The 23,102-nt window shown below is 44.5% G+C and overlaps 1 protein-coding gene across 1 annotated transcript in view; it reads left to right on the forward strand.

Annotated features, from left to right (window-relative positions):
* LOC116991698 (ADAMTS-like protein 3) overlaps window positions 1-6,820 on the forward strand; it is a 272,285-nt gene extending 265,465 nt beyond the window's left edge. Inside the window, exons 29-31 of the mRNA XM_033050541.1 lie at window positions 1,931-2,040; window positions 4,088-4,302; window positions 5,201-6,820. Of these exons, the coding sequence (XP_032906432.1) occupies window positions 1,931-2,040; window positions 4,088-4,302; window positions 5,201-5,316 (441 nt within the window). The 3' untranslated portion in view covers window positions 5,317-6,820. The remainder of the gene's footprint in view (window positions 1-1,930; window positions 2,041-4,087; window positions 4,303-5,200) is intronic.
* The last annotated feature ends 16,282 nt before the right edge of the window (window positions 6,821-23,102 follow it).

The following is a 23,102-nucleotide window of genomic DNA, read 5'->3' on the forward strand; positions in this document are numbered from 1 at the left end:
ACTTTGCCTCCACAGCCCTCAGTGGCAATGAGTTCCACAGATTAACTAGCCTCTGACTAAAGAAGTTCTTCTTCACCTCCTTTCTAAAAGAGCGCCCTTTCATTCTGTCTAGGCAAGATGCAACTGAGCATTGCCTGGGGAGCTCAGCATGTCTGAATGATAGTCAGAAGCTGAATGATAATGCTTCTGTTTCATTAACTGCTGGGAAACTCAATGGGTTCAGTTATCAGATGACGTTACATTCTGGGCAACACTAAGGTCCGTATTCAACCCCAGCGCATGAAAGGAAGTTTATTCCTCAACCATTTTTAGTGTTGTGAACCTTTTACAAGCATTACTACTGATCAATCAAACTTCTAATTGTAAGTTAGGTTTGAAATAGTCTAAAACAATTGCCCTCTTTTCCTGAAGGCAAATGATTCTGACAAGCATTTGATCCACTAATGTCCATTTGGAGTTACTGTTGCCCAAAGTTCAACATATCACTGAGTCTGAAGAAGGGTCACCCATCCCATCTCGCCAGAGATGCTGCCTGTCCCACTGAGTTACTCCAGCTTTTTGTGTCTATCTTCAGTGTAAACCAGCATCTGCAGTTCCTTCCCACACACTTAAACATATCAGCAGAGTTGATTAAGATGGAAGCAATCATCAGTAATGAAATAAACCTTTGTTTTCCCCCAAGCTGAATTTAAATTGGAAGTGTTGAGTGGTGTTTCACACGACAGATGAGACTGTGCATGGTTGTATGAGCTGTGATGGAACAGCTGTTGGCCTGGGTACAAGAGCATTATTTATGGGGGTTGAGGGGAGAGTAACACAACTCCCCTGTGATGTTACTGACGCTGTATCGCGTTACGTGCCATGTCCTGCCCCGCACATTTCTGGGAAAAGTGATGTGAGTTCCTGTTCCCACCTGATGAGCACTTGGCCTTTAGGCAGCAGTGATGTCCCAGTCCCACATTGGAGCTCCATCATTCCACAGCCAGACAAACCGTAAGGGGGTGTTTATAACATTTACAGTGTTGGACGCAAAAACCTGGTGATCGGGCATTAAATTGATGCCAACTATTCAATCTGACATCAATGTTCACCATTACGTAACGGGCATCCATTACCACGGACTTGCTCAATGCTATTTAGTACACATTTAGTCTCATTTTATTTCTGAAAATACTGCAATTTTAGTCTTGCCGTTGGCGTGGCTCGTCTGCCGAGACCGAATTGGCCCAAATTACTACACAGACTTTCAGGAGACACTGGGCTATGTCACAGGACTAAGTGGCCAGGATCCAGCACTGTAAGGCAGCAACTCTACCGCTGCACCACCCATATTTCATCGTTCCATATTCATACTCCATCATTCAACAACATTTGCTTCCTGAATATCCCCCGACTCCTTCTGGACCAACTCATCCTGTAACTTTCACACCTCCACATTGTACAAGTCTCAAACCTACACTGCTATTCAACAATAAATCTCTGTCCAAACACACAAAAAACTCTCCTTTTAAAATCAATAATTGATTTTAATGCATTCCAGATTTACGGTTGGTTCAGTGATGGACAGACCACGCTAATCATCGATCAACCATTCACACTAGTTCTATGTTATCCCATCCTACACACTAGGGCCAAATCACCTACAGACCTGTACGTCTTTGGAGTGGGGGAGGAAGCCAAAGATCTCAGAGAAAGCCCACGCAGGTCACGGGGAGAACGTACAAACTCCGTACAGACAGCACCCGTAGTCGGGATCGAACCTGGGTCTCTGGCGCTGTAAGGCAGCAACTCTACCGCTGTGCCACCGTGCTGCCCTAAATATACATTTAATGTTCCGTAACAAACTCCAGAATATTTTCATTTTGTGGGCTAGGGAGTGTTTGAGTATGTTTAAATGTTGGCGACTCTTTACTCTTTGTTTCTATGACAGTGTTCGGGCCGCTGTGTGGGGGATAAGGTCGCTGTCCAGCACCGACAAGTGGCGTGTCGCTATACAAATGGAACTTTAGCTGCAAAGTCTACCTGTGAGAAAACAGAGAGGTATTGGGGGAAATACCATCACAGACTGCGACACACTGCCTGGTGATAATACGGGCCAAACGCAGGCAGGTGGGACTAGTGTAGCTGGGACATGTTGGCCGGTGTGGGCAAGTTGGGCTGAAGGGCCTGTTTCCACGCTGTATCACTCTATGATTATGATTCTATTAAAATTTCAACATCGGTGAAGCAAAAGCTATTTGTCAAGTGTGCGTTTAGTATGTCACTGATAATCAGTTTTGAATTGACTGAAACATTTTCCTTTAAGTTAAATAAGGATATCAACATTTAGAGTCACAGAATGATACAGTGTGGAAACAGGCCCTTCGGCCCAACATGCCCACACATGTCCTAGCTACACTAGTCCTACCTGCCCGCATCTGGTCCATATCCCTCCAAACCTGTCCTATCCATGTACCTGTCCAAATGTTTTTTAAATTTTGTGATAGTCCCAGCCTCAACTACCTCCTCTGGCAGCTTGTTCCACACACCCACCACCCTCTGTTTAAAAAGGTTGCCTCTCAGGTTCTTATCGTTCCCCCCTCACCTTAACCTACAATGATAATTATTTGAAATTAGACATATCCTAAAAGTTAAGTACAAATGATGTTGACTGATACTCAGCCAAGTACTGTAAATAACGAGTTTGAAGTCTCAGCGATAAGCTAGCAGTTGTTCTGGCTGTGTCAAACACATGCTGGGGATTTCACACTGTGGTTTAGGGGTCAGTGTCAGGGCCATGGATTCACCATGAATGAGTAAGTACATCGTATCTCCAGGCCCCTCGTGTTTTAAGCCTGTTTGATTTATGCGTTTTTGAAATAATGTGCCTGATCTTTGATTTACACCCTTGTATATTGGGAATAACACACTCAAACCTACACCTGGCAGTGTCGGCCAAATATGTTTAATTTATGCATGATGCGGTGCTTTCATGAATGTGGCGTCTGTGTAAAGCACAAGGTATTTATACCTGTATTGTATTTGTATAAAGTTGTGGGACTTCCGGTCAGATATTTTGGTCAGACTTCTTCACTTTATGGTAAACAAATAGGACAGATATTTTTTTTCATGCAAGGGAGAAAGCCCAAGAATATTCCCACCAACCATTGCCCTGAAATTTCTGCTGGTGTGTAAGGATCATATTCTATGCTTCTGTACATTTTCCTTTTGTAAACTTCACAAAGGTCAAAGCAGCAAATTGTGAATGCAGGCCAGACGGTCACACAAACCAACCTCCCTTCCATCGACTCCATCTACACCTCACGCTGCCTCGGCAAGGCCAGCAGCATCATCAAGGATGCCACACCCTGGCCACTCCCTCTTCTCCCCTCTCCCATCGGGAAAAAAGGTATAAAAGTGTGAAAATGCGCACCTCTGGATTCAGGGACAGTTTCTTCCCAGCTGTTATCAGGCAACTGAACCATCCTACCACAACCATCCTACCACTACCTCTTTGGTCGCCCTCGGAGTATCCTCGACCGGACTTTGCTGCCTTTACCTTGCACTAAACAATAATCTTTTATCATGTATCTATGCACTGTAAATGGCACTGATGTAATAGAAACATAGAAAATAGGTGCAGGAGTAGGCCATTTGGCCCTTCGAGCCAGCACTGCCATTCAATATGATCATGGCTGATCATCCAAAATCAGTACCCCGTTCCTACTTTCTCCCCATATCTCTTGATTCTGTTAGCCCTAAGAGCTATATCTAACTCTCTCTTGAAAACATCCAGTCAATTGGCCTCCACTGCCTTCTGTGACAGAGAATTCCACAGATTCACAACTCCCTGGGTGAAAATGTTTTTCCTCATCTCAATCCCAAATGACCGACCCCTTATACTTAAACTGTGACCCGTGGTTCTGGACTCGCCCAAAATCGGGAATCATGTATTGTCTTTCTGCTGACTGGTTAGCACGCAACAAAAAGCTTTTCACTGTACCTCGGTACACGTGGCAATAAACTAAACTGGACGGAACTCCCAAACCATCACCTGCCTTTGCCCACAGTGAGTAACAGCGTTTGTACCCCCCCCCCCCCCCCCCAGGCCAGCTACAGCCAGACGGTGTACGTCGGAGAGGTGTGATGTGCAGTGGAGAGCGGGCCCGTGGAGGCAGTGTGCAGCCACCTGTGGCAGTGGTTTCCAGTCCCGGCGGGTCACCTGTGTCCACAACAAACACCACAGGGCAGTGCCCAACCAACACTGTGGGTGGCAGCAACGCCCCATCACATGGCAACATTGCAACATCACCAGCTGTGACAGTAAGTAGCGTTACCTCACAGCGGACCACATGGGTTTTCTCCGGGTGCTCCGGTTTCCTCCCGCACTCCAAAGACGTGCAGGTTTGCAGGTTAATTGGTAAATGTAAAAAATGTCCCTAGTGGCTGTAGGATCGTGTTAATGTGCAGGGATCGCTGGTCGAAGGGCCTGTTTCCACGTTGTGTCTCTAAATTAAACTAAACAAACTTTTATAAGACAGATAGAAAGTTTATCTTCAAATATGATGCAGGAAAAAATTCAATTTCTTTCGGAGGGATTTCTTTAACCGGGGGACGGTGAATCTGTGGAATTCATTGCCACACTCGACTGTGGAGGCCGACTCTTGGGGTATCTTTAAAGCAGAGGTTGACGTGTTCTTGATTAGTGCGGGTGTCAGAGGTTATGGGGTGAAGTCAGGAGAATGGGGTTGAGAGGGAAAGATCGATCAGCCATGCTTGAATGGCGGAGTAGACTTGATGGGCCGATGGTCTAATTCTGCTCCTGTGTCTTATGGCATAACCAGATAATTAATGATGATCGTAAGGGTGCAGTTTTCTCGTGTGAGTAACAATGTGGTGAATGTAGTAGTGGATAAGTTTTCCATCTTCACCTGACCACGTCAGTTATTGATCGATTGGCCGATACTTTACCACCACATGGCCTCTCTCTCTCCCACGCCCCTCCCCCCACTCTCTCTCTCTCCGACAGCCCCTCTCTCTCTCTAAACGGTCCCCCTCTCTCCCATGCCTCCCCCTCTCCCTCTCCCTCTCCCACAGCCCCCCCCCTCTCTCTCCCACAGCCCCCCTCCACTCCCACTGATGGCCCCCCTCTCTCGCTCGTCCCTCCACTCTCTCTCCCCCTCGCCCGGCCACAACTTGAGATCTGCACGTGTTGTTTCAGCTGCGGACGGAGAGTGCAGCGACACGATGCGTTATTGTGCACTGGTGCAGCGTCTGATGCTGTGCCACCTGAACACCTACAAACACCGATGCTGCAAGTCCTGCAGGCTGCATTAGTTCACACACACGGCTGCTCGCTGCATCATTAGACTCTGGACCGATGTATACACAGCCAGCCCCCTGTCGTTGAACAGAATGCAGTGGAACCTGGAGACTACAGATCCCAGAGGAGGTGTTACTTATGTTGTAAATCTGCTTGTACAGAAATGCTCTTCATTGTATCGGTAAAATATGTAGCAGCCGATTCTCAGAGAAAGAACTGCTCAAGTGTTCTATCTTTTAGACTCTAACGTGGACTTGTTGTGCCTATGTATTCTCCATCACCAAAGATAAGTGTTTAGGTGGCAGCACCGAGGCTGGGGAGTGAAATATGTACTGCAAGCTGCAGACAAAACATCTTCTAAACGTACAGGTAGCCTTGGAGGCAAGGGTGGACTGGCAATCCAGGTGAGTTGCTCATCCTTCATCATTGTGTTGAATCCAAATCTTTCACATCTGATATTCCAGATTATGTTTTTATCTGAATTTGCAGCCAATCATGAGAATAAAGTATTCCGTCATTTAGATTTTTAACTTGTAGACAGCCATCATGCCAGCTACTTTGAACCAAGCAAGGCCTATCTGCAAAATCAACCCCATATTTACAGTGTAGTTTATTGTCACATGTACCGAGGTACAGTGAAAAGTTTTTGTTGCATGCTAACCAGTCAGCAGAAAGACAACACATGATTACAATCGAGCCATTTACAGTGTATAGATACATGATAAGGAAATAGTGTTTAGTGCAAGGTGAAGCCTGCAGAGTCCAATCAAGGATAGCGCATGGGTCTACAATGATAGTAGTTCAGGACTGCTCTCTGAGTGTGGTGACATGATTTGAAGCAAATGCAGGCAATGGTCCATGTGTTACAGGCCAACCCAGCCTATGCTGCCATACAAGTATTAGTTCATCAGTTCTAGCATCAGAATTAGGCCATTCAGCACATCAAGTCTACTCTACCATTCAATCATGGCTGATCTATCTCTCCCTCCTAACTCCATTCTCCTGCCTTCCCTGACACCCGTACTAATCAATAACAGAGTTAGCACATCAGCAAACATTAGCAGTGTGAATACATTGGATTACTTTATTCAACTTAATTATAAAATGATACAAGGTTAGCTGCAGGAAAACTGGGAAAATATTGTAAGGACAATCTCACAGATCACTCTTTGATTTTTAATACAATGGAGTCACAGAGTTAGACAGCGTGGAAACATGCCCTCCACCCAACCACATCCATGAACACAAAAGGACACAAAGTGCTGGAGTAACACGGCAGGTCAGGCAGCATCTCTGGAGAATGTACCAGATATGCTCCACAGATGCTGCCTGACCTGCTGAGTTATTCCAGAACTTTGTGTCCTTAACCTCGCCACCATCAACTAGTGTGTGGTGCTGACCTCCCATCTACCTCATTGGAGGCCCTCAGTCCTTCATCGGACTTTACCTTGCACTAAACGTTATTCCCTTTATCCTGTATCTGTACATTGTGGACGGCTCGATTATAATCATATATAGTCTTTCTGCTGGCTGAGTAGCACGCAACAAAAAGCTTTTCACTGTAGGTGCTAATAATCTAAACTAAAACTCTTAAAGGGCCTGTCCCACTTCCGCGGCTTTTTCGGCGACTGCCGGCACCCGTCATAGGTCGGCATGTTGAAAATCCAGCGGCGACCAGAAAGACGCTACGACTCTTTGGGCGACTGAGGAGTGCCGGCAGTCGCTGAAAAAGTCGCGTAAGTGGGACAGGCCCTTAATTGTGGCTCTTTTAAACCAAAATGAGTGCTGAGAATTGATGCCTCACCTTTACAATAGCAGGTACAGTTCACTGCACGGACTGGCGTCGGGCAGAATCCAAATGTGCCAGAATGCTGTGTCAGCACATTTAAAAAAAACGATGGCAGTAAATAGCTGTTAAATTTCAGCCTGCCTCCGTATCTGACATTTCCGGTGAAGCTGTCCAGCAGCAATACAGCGGTTAAAAATGATTTGATTTCACTGATTATAAAAATCATGTAAAAAATAAGAAAAATCGAATATTCTGGAGTATGGTGTACAATTTTGGTCGCCTAATTATAGGAAGGATGTCAACAAAATAGAGAGAGTACAGAGGAGATTTACTAGAATGTTGCCTGGGTTTCAGCAACTAAGTTACAGAGAAAGGTTGAACAAGTTAGGGCTTTATTCTTTGGAGCGCAGAAGGTTAAGGGGGGACTTGAAAATGATGAGAGGGATAGACAGAGTTGACGTGGATAAGCTTTTCCCACTGAGAGTAGGGAAGATTCAAACAAGGGGACATGACTTGAGAATTAAGGGACAGAAGTTTAGGGGTAACATGAGGGGGAACTTCTTTACTCAGAGAGTGGTGGCTGTGTGGAATGAGCTTCCAGTGAAGGTGGTGGAGGCAGGTTCGTTTTTATCATTTAAAAATAAATTGGATAGTTATATGGACGGGAAAGGAATAGAGGGTTATGGTCTGAGCGCAGGTATATGGGACTAGGGGAGAATACGTGTTCGGCACGGACTAGAAGGGTCGAGATGGCCTGTTTCCATGCTGTAATTGTTATATGGTTATATGGTTATTTACATAGTGTTTGAAAAAGCAATAAGTACTGTACAGTGGATTGATTGAACACATATATTTCTTTCAGTGATATCATTCCGAGGTCACTTGGAAATAAATCGTGTAACTCTAAACATTGAACTTGCATTTGGAGCTGGTCACATGAAACTTCTCCCCTCAAAATAACACGAAAGCTGGTTTCTTGTGACATCTCGATGAGTAATGAACTCACATAAAAGCTCAGGTTTCACTTATTTATAATGTGCGAGCTCAGCCCAGAGCCTTTTCATTCCGTTTGCTTCAATTTCATCTCATTTCATTCGCTAAATGTTGTTCCTTCCCCTGAAGCCAAGGGCATGGCCCATTAAACACAGCCCATTGGACATGGCCCATTAAACATGGCCCATTGGTCAGACTAGATGCAGGAAAAATGTTCCCCATGTTGGGGGAGTCCAGAACCAGGGGTCGCACAGTTTAAGAATAAGGGGTTGGCCATTTAGGACTCAGATGAGGAAACATTTCTTCACCCAGAGAGTTGTGAATCTGTGGAATTCTCTGCCACAGAAGGCAGTGGAGGCCAATTCACTGGATGTTTTCAAGAGAGAGTTAGATATAGCTCTTCGGGCTAAGGGAATCAAGGTATATGGGGAGAAAGCAGGAACAGGGGTACTGATTGTGGATGTGTAAGAAAGAACTTCAGATGCTGGTTTAAATCGAAGGTAGACACAAAATTCTGGAGTAACTCAGCGGGTGAGGCAGCATCCCTGGAGAGAATGAATGGGTGACGTTTTGGGACAAAACCCTTCAGACTAATGTCAGGGGAGGGGGCGGGACAAAGATAGAATGTAGGCGGGGGCAGTAAGATTAGTGGGAAAACTGGGAAGGGGAAGGGGACGGAGAGAGAAAGCAAGGGCTATCTGAAGTTAGAGAAGTCAATGTTCATACCGCTGGGGTATAAACTACCCAAGCGAAATATGAGATGCTGTTCCTCAAATTTGCGCTGGGCCTCACTCTGGCAATGGAGGAGGCCCAGGACAGGAAGGTCAGATGGGAATGGGAGGGGGAGTTGAGCAATTGGGAGATCAGGTAGGTTAAAGCGGACTGTGCGGAGGTGTTCAGTGAAACGATCGCCGAGCCTGCGCTTGGTCTCGCCGATGTAGAGAAGTTGACACCTGGAACAGCGGAAGCAGTAGATGAGGTTGGAGGAGGTGCAGGTGAACCTGATTCTGGATGATCAGCCATGATCACATTGAATGGCGCTGCTGGCTCAAAGGGCTGAATGGCCTACTCCTGCACCTATTGTCTATGTTTTATGTTTGTAAACTCTGTTCTCTGGCGATCGCTGTCTCTGTGGTGGAGAGTCAGGCACAGCCAAATAGTTCTCTAGGTTTAGTTTAGTCTTTTTGTTTATAGTTTAGAGATACAGCGTGGAAACAGGTCCTCCAGCCAACTGAGTCCATGCCGACCAGCGATCGCCCATTCACATTCACTATCCTACACACACTAGGGACAATTTACCTTTTTTTCCCAAGTCAATAAACCTACAAACCTGCCTTTGGATTGTTGGAGGAAACCGGAGCACCTGGAGAAAACCCACGTGGTCACAGGGAGAACGTACAAACTCCGTACAGACAGCACCCGTAGTCAGGATGGAACCCGGGCCTCTGGTGCTGTGAGGCAGCTGTAACTCAGCCACTGTGTTGCCCTATCTTTGATCGCTCTTCCTTGGTGAGGTTGTATTTTGCCTGGAACCTTCCCACATCGGGGCGATCAAGCTCCCGCATCAGGGGGGATCTCAGCCCCCCCCCGCGCCGGGCGATCGGACCCCGGGTCGGGGCTGGTCGAACTTCATGCGGCTTGGAGCTTCCCGACATCAGTCTCTACCCGAGACTGCGAGCTTCTCGATGTTGGAATCCGCAGGCCGCAGTTGGAGCGTCGATCCCAGGCAAGGGATCGCAGGCTCCGATGGCAAGTCCATGGCCCCGCGGTGGGGCTCAAAGTCAGTCTCGAGCAAGGCCTCCATCTCCATGATGTTCGGCCGCAGAGCGACCGGTGATACGATCCGGAAAACAATCGCATCTCCGGCAAGGTAAGCGATTGCAAAAATAAAATTATGCCCTCCACCCCCCACCCCCCACACTTAAAACAAACCAGAGAACACTAAAACATACTCTTTAACACGGACTTAAAATAACGAAACAGAAGAAAGGACAGACAGACTGTTGGCGAGGCAGCCATTGCTGGCGCCACCTTGTGGGCTGAGTGGGAGATATGCAGGAAATGAATGATATGGATCACATGTAGGCAGAAGCGATTTGTTTACTTTGGCAGCATGTTCAGCATGGAGCAGAAGGGCCAGTTGCTGTGCTGGTCTGTCTCCACAGTGTACTGTATGTTGCTATTCTTCTTATCTAAGAATGGATCTGAGTAAACTGATATCATTAACTGAATCATATTCCAACTTTATGTTCCATATTTCAAATCACCCTTCCCAGCCCTTGTGTTTCCACCAAACAATGACTAATGCAGAGTCTTCTGAGATTTATTACAATTCATGTTTGGCTGCAATTAAGATGACAGAATATTTTCCTGATCAGTTAAATCAAATGTGAAATGCAAATTGCAATATAAAATAGCAGCAAAATAAATATTTCTGCTATTTATCCAGATTTCTCTAAATCTCTGAATAGCCCTGTAAATGGGTTAAAAATACAGAGGAAATATTAGCACTGTAGCCGCATGCATGTTATCAATAACTCATGCTATGTGTCTGACAAGATTTCATTGATTTAATAATAAAAATTTACGTCGAGATTTTTTTAATGCGACTCAAATTATCCTTGCATTCCTTCTTAATGTCAAATAATAGTCAAGGATTCAAAAATATACAGCTGCGTTTTATATTTGGTGAACAGCAATACCATGCGGTGATTTTCAATCTCGCCTTTACCTTACTGAAGGGAATAAAGGTGAAAGATGAAATAAGTAGCAAGGAACTGCAGATGTTAGTTTAAACTGAAATGGGACACCGAAAGCTGGAGTAACTCAGCGGGTCAGACAGCATCTCTGGAGAGAAAATGAACAGGTGACGTTTTGGGCGAGACCCTTCTTCCTTTTCTCCAGAGATGCTGTCTGACCCGCTGAGTTTCTCCAGCTTTTGGTGTCTATTCGTGACAGGAACTGTTGGGTCAATCTAAAGCCATTGTTTCGTTGCCAGTTTCCATAATAAATACAATTCTTAATAAATGTATGGAAAATATGTGCAGAGAATTATAAACTAATCTAGCAAATGTAAGTCACACAAATAATTGTGCTGTGTATTATATTTAAATTGAACTTCATAAATTAGAAAATAGTACAATAAGTTTGCTGAACCTCAGTTGGTAAATAATTGAATGAATGTTCGGCGAGAAGGCTTTTATTTGTGGATAAATAACAGTATTATAGGCAGTGGAAATACTTACCGTTTGTTCATATTTGTGCATTTATGTATTGTCCAATAATGTTTGTGTATACAGCTGTTTTAAGTTGGTCTTTCCCCAGATTAGGATCCTGGGCAATCGGGGAAATACCCCGTCATTTACTTTCTCCAAATCATTAATGCCTCGTGACCCTTTTAAGAAAAGTTGTGCATAAATTAAACAAAAATAATTGTAGCATATTACTTGTACATATTTATTTTTCTGTTATGAAGTGCAATACTGAATACTGTACATTGTGTGTTATAAAGAATATTTTTGTTGGGACTTATCTTTGACTACCATAGCTTTTCTTCCAAATTGCTTTTCACTTCCTATTTAACGTTATAATGCTCGTAGCTACGTTACGCACATCAAATCTGTCTCTTTTTTTCAGACATAGCAATACACGTTACTTGGTAATGAAATTATCCCTAGGTCAGGGTTTGGGAAGAATTACCTGAAGCAGTGCTACATGCGAGGGAAATCTAAAGTGCTGCCCATTGACACCCTGGAGTCATTAACACTTTAAAACCATGCACATAACAACTAGGCAATCTGGTTCTTGTGTTTTGCACTAATAATAATAATGGATGGGATTTATATAGTGCCTTTCTAATACTCAAGGCGCTTTACATCGCATTATTCATTCACTCCTCAGTCACACTCGGTGGTGGTAAGCTACTTCTGTAGCCACAGCTGCCCTGGGGCAGACTGACGGAAGCGTGGCTGCCAATCTGCGACTACGGCCCCTCCGACCACCACCAATCACTCACACACATTCACACACAGGCAAAGGTGGGTGAAGTGTCTTGCCCAAGGACACAACGACAGTATGCACTCCAAGCGGGATTCGAACCGGCTACCTTCCGGTTGCCAGCCGAACACTTAGCCCATTGTGCCATCTGTCGTCCCACTAAGGCCGAGTGCTCATTCTTGCCATTGAGTGAGTGCAGCGTTGGTTCACCAGGTTAATTCCTGGGATGGCAGGACTGACATATGATGAAAGAATGGATCGACTGGGCTTATATTCACTAGAATTTAGAAGGATGAGAGGGTATTGTGTAGAAACATTCTTAAGGGATTGGACAGGCTAGATACAGGAAAAATGTTCCCGATGTTGGGCAAGTCCAGAACCAGGGGTCACAGTTTAAGAATAAGGGTTAGGCCATTTAGGACTGAGATGAGGAAAAACTTTTTCACCCAGAGAGTTGTGAATGCTTGGAATTCTCTGCCACAGAAGACAGGGGAAGCCGGTTCACTGGATGATTTCAAGAGAGTTAGATTTAGTTCTTAGGGCTAACGGAATCAAGGGATATTGGGAGAAAACAGGAATGGGGTACCGATTGTGGATGATCAGCCATCATCATATTGAATGGCGGTGGTGGCTCGAAGCGCTGAATGGCCAACTCCTGCACCTATTTTCTATATTTCTATGTTTCTATGCTCAGTAATTTCATGCAACTATTTGGTTCACCAAGGCCTGCTGGATCTGGTTGCTACCTATTTTAACTCTCTTTCCCATTCCCACACAGACCTTTGTGTCCTGGGCCCCCTCCATTGACAGAGGCAGGCTACAGGCAAACTGGAGGAACAGCACCAATAGCTGACAAACCAGTGATATGAATATTGAATTCTCCAACTTTAGATAAATTCCCATTACTCTCTCCACCTTTCTCTCCCCACGTACAAACTCCGTCTATCCAGGCCTTGCACTATTCGGCCAAGTTCATGTCGACCATCAAGCAACCATTTGCACTGGTCCATCAGGGATCCTGGGTTCGATCCTGACTATGGGTGCTGTCTGTACGGAGTTTGTATGTTCTCCCGGCGGTCAAAAGCGAACTCGGTGGGCCGAAGGGTCTGTTTCCACATTGTATCTATAAAATAAACTAAACCATCTCTCTACCTTACGCAGTGGAGAGTGTAATGGAGAGGAAGAAATAAACTAAACCGTCTCTCTACCTTATGCAGTGGAGAGTGTAAAGGAGAGGAAGAAGGCAAGGAGAGGAGACAAATGGGGGTATCAAGAGGAATATGGATTCATCGCTGCCTCACAGCGCCAGAAACCCGGGTTCGAACCTGACCTTGGGTGCTGTCTGTGCAGAGTTCACGTGTTCTCCCTGTGACCGCGTCAGTTTTCTCCGGGTGCTCCAGTTTCCTCCCACACCCCATTGGGAGGATACCGTGGGTATGTAGGTTAATTGGCCCTCTGTAGGTTTCCCCTGGTGTGTTGGAAGTGGATGTGAAAGTGGGATAACATGGAACTAGTGTGAATGGGTGATGGATGGTCGGCATGGACTTGGTGGGCCGAAGGGCCTGTTTCCATGCTGGATCGTTCAATCTTGGTCCTTCCTGGTTGCAGCACTAGTGAAACAGGAGGTTTGTGGTGTGTTCCACGCTGCTCATCCGCCCCCTCTAGTGGGAGGCAGCAGCTCACAGGCATAGTGTTCTGTCAAAGCACCAGAGACTGATACACAATGGGAAATCCATCTGTCCACACTGGACTCTTAGCTTTGTTTAGTTTAAGTTCAAGTTCATGTTCGTGTTTATTGCCACTTAACCAATTAAGGTACAGTGAAGGTACACAAAAATGCTGGAGAAACTCAGCGGGTGCAGCAACATCTATGGAGCGAAGGAAATAGGCGACGTTTCGGGCCGAAACCCTTCTTCAGACCTTCTTAAGGTACAGTTAGTTTAGTTTAGATTTGCAGCATAGAAACCTGGACCATGTGATTTATCCACTTTAAGCACAAGTTGACCTTCTTGTCCTTTTCATCTAGTTTTAGCTCGTCCAAGGGGTCAAGGAAAGAGCCTTCACGTCGCGGCCATGTTTCCACCAATCTTTCCACCACCACGTACAAGAAGCAACAAGACAGACACCATTGTGTGCAGGAGCCGAGAAGTGTGTTCAGCTCTGGCCGAACAGCTTCTAATCTTGTGTGAGGGCTCGATAGGAAGAAGCCTGTCCAAAATCTCAACACTGACCTCGTTCACCGACAATAACCTTATTCTTGTCCTTCTTCCATAGAGCTGTAAACCTTCCATTGAAATAAATCCTCTACCAAATGTAAGCAGCTGCAGAATCTGTTAGCAAATACCTCTTCCAAACGCCAAAAGATTCTTCCTCCCTCCTTTAAGCTCTTAGGAAATATTATTAGGGACAAATGTGCCTACTTTTCACCTCCTTCCAACCTGAAGTGAACCCCATGATCTTATGAACCTGTATCAAAACTTTGAAAATGTATTTATACCCAATCACAGATTCCTGTAGTCCTCCTCTCATCTCATCATGTTCCATGTAGTAATGGTCTTCCCATTCTCCCTACCAATGAGTGGGTTAATGTTCTGTATGATGAGCGTATGACAGCACTGGGCCTCCTCGCTGGAGTTTAGAAGGTTGAGGGGGGACCTCATTGGAACTTACAGAATAATGAATGGCCTGGATAGAGTGGATGTCGAGAGGATGTTTCCACTGGTGGGAGAGTCTAGGACCAGAGGTCACAGTCTCAGAATTAAAGGATGCTCTTTTAGGAAAGAGGTGAGGAGAAACTTCTTTAGTCAGAGGGTAGTTAATCTGTGGGACTCATTGCCATAGAAGGCTGTGGAGGCCAAGTCAGTGAATATTTTTAGGGCAAAGATAGATCGATTCTTGATTAGTACAGGTATCAGAGGTTATGGGGAGAAGGCAGGAAAAATGGGGTTGGGACAGAGAGATAGATCAGCCATGATTGAATGGCGGAGCAGACTCAATGGGCCGAATGGCCTAATTCTGCTCCTAAAACTTGTGAACAAAATGTAACACCTCACATTTTCCCATCGTGAAATGCATTTACCAGTAACATGGTCACTTTGTAGGTTTACACTGTTTCAACAGGTCATCAGCACGGTGGAATTCCTGTCCATGTTCACAGGCGAGGAACCTCTCATTGGAAGTGCCTTGCGTTCCTGTCTTCTCTCCAGAATTTTTGTTCCCTGAAGAAAATGGGTAAAGGACATCTCAAGACCAACGGCTCCATCCAATCACGAGTGCAACACAACTTATTCCCAGCACTTTGTTTTTGTTTTGTTGAACAAGTTGGGCTTGGTTTACCTCCTCACTTTGGTGCTCATGACTAGTACCAATGGCTAGCCTATTTTAGAATGATTTTAATTAGAGATAGGCTAAAGATTTGTCGGATGGCAGCTCGCAAAATGAGCAACATCGGGAGGCAGAAGGTTCATGACACAAACATCACCTTATGGCGTTACCTATGAAAACTGACCATGAATTCCTTTAGTTTAGCTTAGTTTAGAGATACAGCATTGAAACAGGCCCTTCGGCCCACCGAGTCCATGCTGACCCCTTAAACTAGCACTATCCTACACACTCGGGGCAATTTACATTTCTTACTGAAGCCAATTAACCAACAAACCTATATGTCTTTGGAATGTGGGTGGAAATCGGATCAACCGGAGAAAACCCACACAGCCACAGGGAGAAAGTACAAACTCTGTACAGACAGCGCCCGTAGTCAGGATCGAACCCGAATCTCTGGCGCTGTGAGGCAGCAGCTCTACCCGCTGCACCACCGTGTCACCCTTGCTCCAAAGGTTGCTGTCAGTTCTATAAGGACAAACGCTGACATTTCATTTACCAGTGGACAACTACAAACTCCAACCCTTTGTGTTTTGCACATTTACATTTGGATTTGCGTTTTGCAGAGTGGGGGACATAGAGTTTGAGACTTTTGGACAGATATAGAAGGATTCAGAGGGCAATCAGCTAGATACAGGCAAATGGGACTAGCACAGTATTCAAATTTGGTCAGCATGCACAGGATGGGCTGAAGGGCCTGGACAGCCCTGACACTATGACTCTGTATGTGTCCTATCTATGTCTTATTTTGCCACATGGAACAACAGTAAGAATGGATTGAACTGACGTGTAATGCAGCGGATTCTACATTCCTGTCGAATATAAATCAAAGTCACTGGGCAGAAGAATAAAATGACTATTCCTTTATCCTGTATCTGTACACTGGACAGCTTGACTGTAATCATGTTAAGTATTTTCGCTGTGGACAGCACACAACAAAAACACTTCTCGCTGTACCTCGGTACATGTGACAATTATAAAATAACTAAACTAAACTAAATCTTAGTGATTTGCAAACAGCCAAGTGAGAAAGCATAACTTTGATCAATTAAGTAAGTTAGTAATTCTTAAAGATAGCACTGCAGTGAGTGGAATACAAATCCTTGCCACAATATTTAACCTGATAGATATGTCATATGTGCAATACATGTGCCATAGTTGGAGACAATGCGTGTAATTAGATTAGCTGTTTATTTTTAGTCGTTTTCAGCGTGTAGACACCAATGCAGAGGCTGCCACGTCCTGTCCTCACATCAGTGCCTTTGAGAAAGTGGTGAGAACTCTCTGACCTTAGATGATAGATTCTTGATCTTAGATAGATAGATTCTTGATTAGTACGGGTGTCAGGGGTTATGGGGAGAAGGCAGGAGAATGGGGTTAGGAGGGAGAGATAGATCAGCTATGATTGAATGGCGGAGAAGACTTGATGGGCCGAATGGTCTAATTCTACTCCTATCCCTTATGACTTTGTGACCTAGTGTGGTCTGTGTGGTGAAGTTGTCTTCACACAGCTGTGCCAGGAATGGAATCTGGGGCATGTATCCACGCGTCAATGAAACAAAGCTCATCTGTCTGTCTGTCTGTCAGGCTGGAAGGGAATCTGGAGGTGACGGTGTTCACAGTTTTTACACTGCTATTTCACACACATGGAAGCACTTTAATTCGACTTTCAAAAAATTGGTCTTTGTTATTTTAGTTCTTAATAAGTATCTCTGGTAATTCAATCTTACTCAAAATCAATAGCCTCTAGTGAAAACAAAATATAACTTTGAACTTTCCACAATTACGGGCAAATGGCCGAGCCAGGAACACGTTTCACTTTCTCCAGTTTTGTCTACATTCCTCCCTCATCTCCTGAAGGTGGTGACTCACACTGGAGTAACATTACACCACCGCACACTCACACATCTCCACAAAGTGTAACTGCATGAAGTCCTGGGGATGTGGTGGGGCTGAACCACCTGCTTCTGTGCTGTAGGAACATGATGTGATAATACTGGCATTCACAATAAATGAACATATCTCTGGATTTTTCGTGTAGATGGGGCATCTTGATTGGTGTGTGTGTGTTTATTTATATATTTATGTGTGTGTGTATGTGTGTGTGTGTGTATATGTTTACATGTGTGTGTGTATGTGCGTGCGCGTGTGTGTATATATATATATATGTATGTGGTGGGTCTCGACCCGAAACATCACCCATTCCTTCTCTCCACAGATGCTGCCTGTCCCGCTGAGTTACTCCAGCATTTTGTGTCCACCTTCGATTTAAACCATCTGCAGTTCTTTCCCACACATATATATGTATGTGTATATATGTGTGTGTGTGTGTGTGTATATATATACATGTTATATATATTATATATTTATATATATACTAGACCAAGTGCAACAACGCAGCCGTTCTCTACCCCTAGCCCCCACGGGAGACGTGGTCCTCCAACTCAAGCCGTTCCCGAACATAAGATTCCAGTACTCAGCAGGGCGGCTGTTTTTAAATGGCGTCTTTGAGGCGAGAGGCGGGCGCCAGCGGCCGTTATGGTCGCTGGCCAGCAGGAGGCGACAAAATGAGTGAGTGGGGGGGGGAGAAGGATTTTATTAAAAATGTGTACATAAACACGACAACATTTAATGAGGAGTGGATACTTGGAATGAAAAGTGAAATCTCTACCGAAATGGAAAAAATCTCGGCATTTCTGGGTCTGGTGTTGGCGTAGCAACGAATCAAAGGCTGGCACCCACAAGTCAGGCAGAAACACACACACACACACAGCCAGCCACAGAGTTTTAATATTATATAGAATAGAATATAGATAAACATATATATTTAAACACATCATCACATGTTTACTACCAGTTTGATTTCAACATTTCATCTTTGAACATCATAACTTGTGGACAACCCAGTCATTATTTTGAACTCTGTGAAATGTCTAAATAACCAGTTAAATGTTGTTCTTCTGATCCGTGTGGGTTGCTGTGAGATTTCACCGGCATGATTGGCTATGGGGCCAAAGTAGTTCCATCACATTACTGTAGCCCTCACTGGGTCTTTGTGTGGGTGTACTGTTAGAGATACAGCACGGAAACAGGCCCTTCAGCCCACAAAGTCTCTGCCAACCAGCGATCCCCGCACACTTACACTATCCCCTACTCACATTAGGGACAATTTACACTTATACCAAGCCAATTAACCTACCAACCTGTACGTCTTTGGAATGTGGGAGGAAACCGAAGATCTGGGAGAAAACCTACGCAGGTCACGGGGAGAACGTACAAACTCCGTACAGACAGCACCCATAGTCGGGATCGAACCCGGGTCTCCAGTGCTGCAGGCACGGTAAGGCAGCAACTCTACCGCTGCGCCACCGCGCTGGCCTTATTTATGGGCAGCTTGGCAAATGTCTCCGCACTGCTCTCTGCAATCATCCACAACCCTTCAGTGATTATAACCACGTTAGCTTTATATCTTCCTTAACCAAAGGATGAATGGCAAAGGGTCAAAAGTGCAAACAAGCGTCAAATATATAATGTGTGTCCTGACAAACAATATGGACCTGATTTATAAAATATACTGCTTGCAGTGCATTGTAGTTATTGATGCTGCTGTGATAGATGTGTTCAATATTTCTCTCACAGAAGTTACCCATTAAAAGGTCATTCCATATATTTTTCTTACTTTTTTCTAACTCATATTTATTTCATGATTTTCTCTTGAGATAAAATTAGGACCAAATTTGACGTGATTTTGCCCAGTTCAAATTATTCTCTCTCCTTTTGCTTGTTATTTTCTGAAATCATACGCTTTATTTTGTCATTCTTAAACTGTTTACAGGTTTAGCTAAACGTCAGTTTACAAGGATTAATCAGTTGCTTCAGTTTACAATATGAACAAGATACTAAAGAAAAATGTGTGGCACGGTGGCACAGTGGTAGAGCTACTGCCTTACAGCGCCACAGACACGGGTTCAATCCTGACCATGGGTGCTTGGCTATATGGAATTTATACGTTCTCCCCATCACCTGCATGGGATTTATATATCTCTAAACCAATGATTTATTTAGGATGTTTTTCTGTTCACCATTTCTATATACATTTACCGATGAACGCTGTAGGTAATGTAGCCAAAACTGACACAGTACAGAGAGGAAAGAGCTCTTCAACTCCTGAATTCACCCATGGCTCTTGATTTGTTTGCTCCTGAAGATCTCATGTTGATTAGATGCTTTGAAAGAGAGATTAACAATTGCATTCGCTCATTCTTATTGTCAATGACAATTCACCCAAAAGTTCCTGGAGAGATTCCTTAATCATAGTGATACTGCGCAGAAACAGGCCCTTCGGCCCAAGTTGCCAACACCGCCCAACATGTCCCATCAACACTAGTCCCACCTGCCTGCATTTGATCCATTTTGACATAGCCAGGATCTATCTTTCCCTCTGAACCCCATTCTCCTGCCTTCTCCCCATAGCCCCTGACACTCTTACCAAGAATCTGTCAATCTTTGCCTTAAAAATATCCATTGACTTGGCCTCCACAGTCGTCTGTGGCAATGAATCCCACAGATTCACCACCCTCTGGCTAAAGAAGTTCCTTCTCATCTCTTTCCTAAAGGTACATCCTTTCATTCTGAGGCTGTGGCCTCTGGTCCTAGACTCTCCCAAAAGATTCCAGTTGACTTGTGATGCATGCCTTCTAACTTTGCAATGTATTCTGCCTATCCTGATGACCTCAATAGCCTTTGATGGAATCTCACAAAACATCTTCCCAGCTCCAGATGTTGACTAACTAATCAACACTAATCCACTGTGACAACCTGGGAAGACTTCTGTGCAAATAAAATGATTCTGTGATCCCAGTGGAGGGATGGACCTGACGGGAGATGTGAGTCAAGGGGGGGGGGGGAGTGGCTCTCAGTCCCAGCTCCAAATCACAATGCTGTCCTCCACTGGAAGAAATTGCAGAATTACCACTTCCACACATAATTGGCAAACGCATAAAGTCTTTTCTTTCTCTGTAGAAATAACAAAACGTTGTCTTTCTCATTCCACTTCCATAATGTAATGCAGCTGTCATAATATTGCTGGCACAAGGTACGTTCTCTGTAGGTTAGTCAGGATGCACAGACTCGCCCTTCGAATGTTAGCAATTTCATTCGTATGGTCCCTATACATGCCAATAATTTAGTAAAGTATTCTTAAAATGTGTCCATCTAGGGACCTTTGTTGTAGAATAAATGTATGATATTCAAAAAAGAATTAAAGAGTTGTAAATATTAGATGTGATTCCTAATTGGCGCTGTAAAATTTGATGAGCAAATGTCCCATCATTTGACCATGTTTTATTCATTAAAACTGCGGTTTTCTCAATTATCAGGATATTGGAAAGGAATATATGAAACTATCTTGTAAGTGACAGCAGAGTGGGCACATAATTTAGGTGCAGGACCTCTGATTTCCCTAGCCCACCGCTTCATCCAAAGAAGCCAACGGTATCATTTAGACATGTTATACCTTGTGATTCTCCGCATTGGATTGCAACCTTGTTGTGGTCGTGGAGCTTGTGTGTCTCAGTGACCCCTAGAGGTACACCAGCGGGTGATTTGGCCCGTTAGGGTCTCCCATGCTGGACAGGTGGAAGGGTAGAGGCGAGACGAAGAGCAATCGATCCACTGGTCCTCCAGGTTGGGGGTTGAGCACAGGGCTAACAACCCTGTCTCGTAAAACAAATATGTTACGGAAACAGCAACTGAAGGAATCAACACTACTGGGTGGAGGACCTTCGTTGCTGCCCTACATGCCAGGAGGCAGAATATGCAGAAAGTAAGTAAGTACCGAGTGATTGTCCATAGGAAAGTCAAATGTTGCTTAGTTGTGACATGGGATTTAAATATCGAGTTGAAAAGATTTCATGCATAATGAATGTTGAATCTGCGAGTCCTTGTTTCGAGTCTTTTATTTCTGTGCGAGTATCTTACCTATAAATAAATAGTGTATTTATTTCAGCCTGACTATGATGGCTTAATGATGTGAAAGGAACAGGAACACAAAGCACAAAGTGCTGGAGTATCTCAGCAGGACCGGCAGCATCTCTGGAGAACGTGGGCAGGACTCTTCTTCAGACCTATTGTTCGGGGTGGAGGGAGAGGGATATGGGCCAGACGTAGGCAAATGGGACTAGCATAGATGGGGCATGGACGAGTCAGACTGAACAAGGATCCTGAACAGAAACGTCACCTATCCATGTTCTCCACAGATGCTGCCTGACCCGCTGAGTTACTCCAGCACTCTGTTTGTTTTTTGTTATAAATCAGTACCTGCAGTTCCTTATTTCTATAGAAATACAAAGCACAGCGTGTTCTGTAAAAACATAATCAAGGAGAAATTATGAATAGGGGAGTTTCTGCAGCTGTTATTAATTGTCTTTTGGATGTGCATATTAAAATCCTAATATTGAAGTATTGGCTAAATGTGAGGGGTCATTAAGAAGTGGATTTGGAAGCGATAGAACTTTGAAATGCAATTGCTGCTGGGTGAATTGTTACTTTTAAATGAGATAATTATACATATTAGTAAGTTATTAAAGGGGTATGGTGCAAAGGCCAAGAAGTAGAATCATGATGGCATATTATAATTAAATAATGGGGTCGGGCCTGAGGGAGGTTCATTGAATATACTTGGCTTCTTAGCCCCACCAGTAATTCTGAACTAACTACTGGGTTTAGAAAAGAGTTACTTCATCTAATAGCTTCTAGCTAATTATATGCAAATTGTGACACGATAACAATTTCCAGTAAAGGTCATGGGGTTGGACGTCTTGGGACAGCCTAAAGTCTAAAGAGTAGGGTGTTCATGGTTGTTCTCTCAGCCCATCAAACTCGCTTGGAATCTGGTTCTAAACATGGGTCATTGCATATTTTCACGTTCCAAAATGCCCTGCTGGTATTGCCACAGGGCCAGAGTTCAGGGTTCGATTCTGATCACGGGTGCTGTCTTTACGGAGTTTGTACATTCTCCCTGTGACTGGGTGGGTTTTCTCCGGGTGCTCCGGTTTTCTCCCACACTGTAAAGACGTGCAGGTTTGGAGGTTAATTGGCTTCGGTAAATTGAAAATTGTCCCTAAGTAAAGGGCCTGTCCCACTTTCCCGAATTATTCACGAATTCTCCCGAATTATTCACAAACTCTCCCGAGTTTTCCCCTTGATTCAAACTCGCAGAATGTTCGTAACGAGTCCGTAGGAGTCCGTGGATATATCGTAGCGGCTCGTTATGCCAGCTGTGGTTACTCGGGGCACCAGGTAAGTCGGGACATTCTTTCCAGCCCGATCAAAAATGTCCACGAGTTAAAAAATAGCCCCGAGTCCCTACGGACGGCATAACGAGCCGCTACGATATATCCACGGACTCCTACGGACTCGTTACGAACATTCTGCGAGCTTGAATCAAGGGGAAAACTCGGGAGAGTTTACGATTAACTGAATAACTCGGGAAAGTGGGACAGGCCCTTAAGTAGAATAGAACTAATGTAAGGGGTGACTGTTGATCGATGTGGACTCCGCGCTGTATCTCTAACAGATTTCTAGCATCACATGCTGTTCTAAGTTAATGATATTCTTTTTCATGTACGCATGTTTGAACTG

This window comes from Amblyraja radiata, chromosome 34, assembly GCF_010909765.2.
Source record: "Amblyraja radiata isolate CabotCenter1 chromosome 34, sAmbRad1.1.pri, whole genome shotgun sequence".
In the NCBI taxonomy this organism is placed as follows: Eukaryota; Metazoa; Chordata; class Chondrichthyes; order Rajiformes; family Rajidae; genus Amblyraja; species Amblyraja radiata.